This window comes from Gavialis gangeticus, unplaced genomic scaffold, assembly GCF_001723915.1.
Source record: "Gavialis gangeticus isolate Ggan-Ray unplaced genomic scaffold, GavGan_comp1, whole genome shotgun sequence".
In the NCBI taxonomy this organism is placed as follows: domain Eukaryota; kingdom Metazoa; phylum Chordata; order Crocodylia; family Gavialidae; genus Gavialis; species Gavialis gangeticus.
Genome location: NW_017729003.1, coordinates 12,235,110 through 12,241,101, shown reverse-complemented (window position 1 = coordinate 12,241,101; position 5,992 = coordinate 12,235,110). Strand labels below are relative to the sequence as shown.

Sequence of the window (5,992 nt, the reverse complement as noted above, 5' to 3'; positions counted from 1 at the left end):
CAGGCCCTATGAGGAGAGGCTACGGGACCTGAACCTGTTCAGCCTGCAAAAGAGAAGGCTGAGGGGGGATCTTGTGGCCTGTTATAAACTAGTCAGGGGGGATCAGCAGGCATTGGGGGAGTCACTGTTCCCCCGAGCACTGCCAGGAGTGACCAGGAATAACGGTCACAAGCTGGCAGAGGGTAGGTTTAGGTTAGACATCAGAAGGCGCTATTTCACAGTCAGGGCGGCTAGGGTCTGGAACCAACTTCCAAGAGAGGTGGTGCAGGCTCCTACCCTGGGGGTTTTTAAGAGGAGGTTGGATGAACACCTTGCTGGGGTCGTTTGACCCCAGTACTCTTTCCTGCCATGGCAGGGGGTTGGACTAGATGATCTGCTCAGGTCCCTTCCGACCCTAGAAACTATGAAACTATGAAACTAAGTGCTGTTTCATATTTACGTCCATGCTAGAAAACAGATTTGCACCCCAACTGTAATACTAGTCCAGTCCCCCCACAGTTTATATTCTGACTTTCTAAATTGTTGCCCCCACAAACTTTCATGCCTCCATTTTCCTAGATAATCTAATTGTTTCCATGTATGTGTGCAACATAGGTGCATATTGCAAGAAAACAGACTACTACACAAACAAATCATGAAAGGTTTGGAAAGTAACTCAGTTTTAACTAACCTTTTCCCTAAGACGTTAGCCCTGTTGTTCCAAATATGGAGTAACCAACATCCAAAATAGTGCTGTAAATGATGTATGTAATTTTCAGAAGTGCTCAGCATTGGCATAACTGCTCGTATCAAAGTCCCTTTGATTTTAATAATACAAGAGCTGGCCAATCCTGAACACTTTTGAAAATTGCGACCAATTTGGTTAGGGTGTTAGAGGAGCTTAAAAAATTAATTGACAGTAACAAAACCAGTTTATTTTCTTTGCTCAATCCTGGAAAAATGGATCCTTCCTTTAAAATAAATAGCCTCAAAGTCTGAGAGACTGAAAGACTGGGGTGAAGTTCTGAAGAGAAGTTTGTCCTGTAAGTAGAGATATTAAAAAGAAGAAATGGCACAGCTTTAACTCTGCTGTCACCCCCAGTACTGCTGTAATATCTTTCAGTGAAGAAGCTACGGACATGAGAGGACACAAGCATAATTCAGAAGAATCTCGAAAGATTGGAAAGCTGGGCTACAGCTAACAGGATGAAGCTCAGCGCGGACAAATGCAAGGTGCCACACCTTGAGAGAAATAATCCAAAACACAAATATAAAATGGGAAACACCGGGCTGGATGGCAGCTCTATGGAAAAAAGAACTTGGGAGTCTTGGTAGATCACAGATTCAACATGAGTCTGTAGTGTGATGCAGCCACACAAAAAGTGAATGTGGTTTTGAGTTGCATCCACAGTATCATTAAGTGCAAGATAAAGCAAGTGATAGTGCCTTTCTACTTGGCACTGGCTAGGCCTAATCTGGAGTACTGTGAGCAGTTCTGGGCTCCACATTTTAAAAAGGACATGAAGAAGTTTGAGAGAGTACAAAGGCAGGCAACAAAGATGATAAAGGGCTTGAAAGGCAAATCATAGGTGGCCAGGCTGAAGGAGTTAGACATGTTCAGTCTGTGGAAAAGTTGCTTAAGAGGGGACATGATATCAGTCTTCAAATACCTGAAGGGCTGCCATAAAGAGGGAAAGCACCTTTTCTATCTCATTGCAGAGAGGAGGACTCAGACCAATGGCTTGAAGTTGCAGCAAAGTAAATCTAGACTGGATATCTGGAAAAAATTCTTCACTGTCAGGACAGTGAGGCAGTGCAATAGACTGCCTGGGGAAGCTATGGACTCTCCATCACTGGAGATGCTCAAGAAGAGGTTCGACAGCCACTGGTCAGGGAAGATCTAGACACAGCTATGCCTGTTATATTATCGGTATTTCCCATGTTTCTGAGCTTTGCAGGTTGCTCCCACCCTTGCTTTTCTGCATCAGGGTGTTTCTAAGCCTCCCCAGAGGTATTGAGTGTTAGCTGCAGCTAAAGCTGGGGACTTCAACTGGGGTGTGCTGATTCTCCCGCTAGGAGAAAAGCCAGCGGTTCCTGGCCCCTTTCCTTAGTATCAGACCGATCACCATATTTGGGGTCAGGAAGGAATTTTACCCCATGGTCAGATTGGTATGGACTGTGTGCGTGTTTGCCTTCCTCTGTAGCATGGGATGTGGCCTTCTACCAGGGACTTCTTGAGTGTATATTGACATTTTATAGAAGCAGGACAGTAGCTGCCATGGTTTCTCCTGCTTTACCTGTGACAGCTTAAGGTGTTATGTCTGTGTTGTGTCAGGGTTGAGAGTAGTCTATATGTCTATATAGAGTTTAGATTATGGTTTGTATGGGATGGTTTTGATAAGGCTGATCCTGCCTCAGGCAGAGGGTTAGACTAGATGACCTCTGAAGGTCACTTTCAGCCCCGCTTCGCTATGATGCTAAACCTCCCCTCCTTCCCCCCAAACAACCCACCCCCTCACAACTCTCCCCTCCACCCCCAAACAATGGCATAGCATTAACTCTGCTGTCACCCACAGCATGGCTGTACCCACAGGACTGCTGTAATGCCTTTTGGTGACAGAGCTGCTGACACCTGATGAAAAACCATGACAAGATTTTTTTTAGAAGCAACCCTAGCTTCCTGTCACTCTTCTCTTCTTTATTAGCAAAGACAATTTTTTAAGAAATACATTTACTATCTATGTAAAAACTCATCTGCACATGTTCAAACAGAAGTTGTAATCTGTTTGTGACACCGTGTCATAAGTAGTTATAAGTGCTCTGACATCCAAGTAAGTATCAGTAGATATAAGTTCCTGTGGTAACCACTGGTAAACTCTCCAAAACAAGAGTTAAATCTCTATCTTTTTCTCACAAGTGAAAAGTCACCGTTTTTTTGAGAAAAACTCCATTTAAATTAGGAATCTGATATTGTTTCCTCCAATGTTATAATTATAACTTTACGTAAACTAAGTTCCAGGATGAGAATAATTTTAAAATATTTTTTCTTGCCCACATTCTTCACATTGTGGCAAGGAACAAGGTAAGAGAAATGTAAATAGTATATGACAGAAGCAGGATTGCTTTTAAGAGATCTTTGAAAGTTCACCATGAGGTGTCAGCAGTTCTTTAAAGCAGGCTCTGTAGAATGTGGCATGGTCGCAGGGTAGTACAGTACAGGAAGCATGAATTGCACAAGTCAAATAATAGGCGTAATTGAAGATTGTAACCCTAGGGCTGGAAAACCTAATGGAATTCCTAAATAAAATTGTCCAGGGCTATAATAAATAGGAGCTCCATTAACAGGAGCAGAGAACAAGCCAGTGATGCTGCAGGCAAACATTTCTGGGGGGTAACTGCAGTCACTGAAGAGTGGGTCTGTAGTAAGCAAGTAAGTATCCCAATCCTCTACCTGTCAGACAATCTAAGAACTACATGAAGTCATCTCCACTACAGCGTAAAGATTTAATAAGAAGGAAGATAGAGTACAGAGACCCTTGTCATTACCACTGGAGTATCACTGTTAAAGACTTTGTTCTCCTAGATGAAACTGCTTAAATTGGCAAGTGAGCTATAGTAAATGAAACACAAGCCAGTGGGTCTGCACTGATTTCTTCCTGTATTTATTTGTTATAGTTCTCTGGTTACCGATGAACTCTCTTTGCTCCATATTTATTTTTACTTCACCTTCTTTTTGACGGGAGCTGCAAAAACTTTGATAAGTGTATTTAAAGGTTGCCTGCTTGCTGTGGCTTCTACGAGAGCCGCTATATCATGCCTGAATATCTCCTCGGTATATCTTTAAGCAATATCTTCTGACTCACTATATCTATCCATACGCCTCCTTCAGCAGTACATTAGTGAGCACTTTTTAGTGCTTCTTTTGATAATGACAATACCTCTATCTTACCCACAGTCACTAAAGGTTGCTCTACACTATATAGGGTTTAGCAATTTCTTACCACAAAACAAAATAGGCTCTCTCCCTTTTGTTTATTTTTTCAGTAAAAACCAGATTAACTCCTGGGGCATAAATACAAGTTACCATGGGAATCATCTCTCTAAATTTCATATTTCCCAAGTATTTAAATTCTCACAGATAAAAGAACTATATCACTGTAAAGTGATGTAAAAACAGAACCTTGGACAAGTTCTGATGACCCAGTTCCATATCCTTCCCTTGTTGAGGGTCCATAATGGCACCAGAAACCCTCTGGGGAATTGTCTCTGTTTATAAAAATAGATTGGAAGCAGGAAGAGATTTGATTGCCCACACAGGGCTCAGAACTACATGAGAACCAGTATGAGGCACAACTAAGTTTGTTGACAAGTATTAGTCAGAAAATCATCATTTTATGACAGCAGAATTCAGGAGAGTGTCTGCACTTTAGACACTGAGGGTATGGAGTGATAGGCATCAGAGAAACTGAAGCATCCCTAATTATATGATATCATGGTTTAACCTTGTACCTCATTACATGTGACTGTTCCCTGTTTTCCATTCCTATATTATTTGGAAGTGCAAAATACAGAAAAAGCAGAGCTGAAAGACAGAGGACTTATTAATGCTCTGTCCATGGGAGCACAGAGGGTGTATGTGCAGCAGGTACATTTCAATATGTACTATAATGTCTCACCTCATCTTTATCCTGCACCTGGATGTAAAGGGGGAGGGCAAATCCAACCTGGGCCAGCTCAGGAATGCTCACACTGTACTCAGAGCTGTTAAACTCCGGGGCATTGTCATTTATGTCAATGACCAGGATATTAAAGGTGGTTGTCACTGTGGCATTGGATGGTGTCCGGTCATCGTTCAACTCCGTACCCTGACAAGAAAAAATATTAAGAGTATGCTTTATTGTAAAGAACAAGAAAAAGAAAAATGTAGGAGATTTGTGTTCATCACAAAAAATCATATGCAGGCATTAAGATCAAACACTGTAATTGAGATACTGGTAATGGCAAAATAAAGAGTTTTTCTTTCTCTTTTAAATCATGGATGGTGTATGATTTAATCACGACTTAAGTGTATGTGTCTCTATGTATCTGTGTATGTGCAGATGTGTGTTTGCACATGAACATGCACGTGCCAGTGTATATATCTGGCTTTCAAACTGGTAACTAACTGATGGATGGGTAACTAACTATGGCTAGTGTTAGGCCTGAGATGGTTAGGATGTGAGCTTCCCCTGCCCTAGCTCTGTCAAGAAAAGGCACTCAGTTGCAGTTCTGTCACAACACCTTAATCCTGGATGCACTTCTGCAATAGCTCTGCCAGCGCAAGTGAATTGTGGCCCACACTGGCCCTACTGTTCAGTACCCATGGATCTGATGCATTTCAGTACTGACATATAAATCTGCTCTTGCCTTGCATATTTTTCATCTTTAAAGATCTGTTCTCTCATGTTTGATAGACCACATAGTAACAACAAAATCTCACAACAGAGGATGAATGGAGGAGGCATTTTTCCTCCGCTAAGCATTAAAATCAAGATTTTTAATATCCTGCAAAATTGCCTAGTAAAACATGGAGGACAGTTTAAACTTCAGCTATCACAGAAAACTGGAGGACCTAAGTTTCACTCCTGGCCCTCTTCTGAGCTGAGACAAATAATCACATGAAGTGTGGTGCTGTTGTGATGGAGACAAATGTCCACTAGAAAAACTGGATGAGACAGACAAACATGACAAAAAAAAGGGAGGAAGGAGGACTCAGGTAACCATAGGCCCATTAGTCTTACCTCAGTCCTGCAGAAGCTCTTTGAAAAAATTATGCAGGAGCACATCTGCGAGGGACCAGCAGGGGAGATTATGCTTAGGGGCAACCAACATGTGTTCATTAGGGGCAGGTCTTGTCAGACCAACCTGGTTGCCTTCTACGACCAGGTCACAAAATACTTGGATGCAGGTGTCATGGTGGACGTAGTCTTTCTGGACTTTAGCAAGGCCTTCGACACTGTCTCTCACCCCATTC

General features: G+C 42.2%; 1 protein-coding gene across 1 annotated transcript in view; it reads right to left on the bottom strand.

Annotated features, from left to right (window-relative positions):
* CDH23 (cadherin related 23) overlaps nt 1-5,992 on the bottom strand; it is a 626,459-nt gene that overhangs the window by 283,853 nt on the left and 336,614 nt on the right. Inside the window, exon 11 of the mRNA XM_019507822.1 lies at nt 4,656-4,844. Coding sequence (XP_019363367.1) covers nt 4,656-4,844 — 189 coding nt within the window. The remainder of the gene's footprint in view (nt 1-4,655; nt 4,845-5,992) is intronic.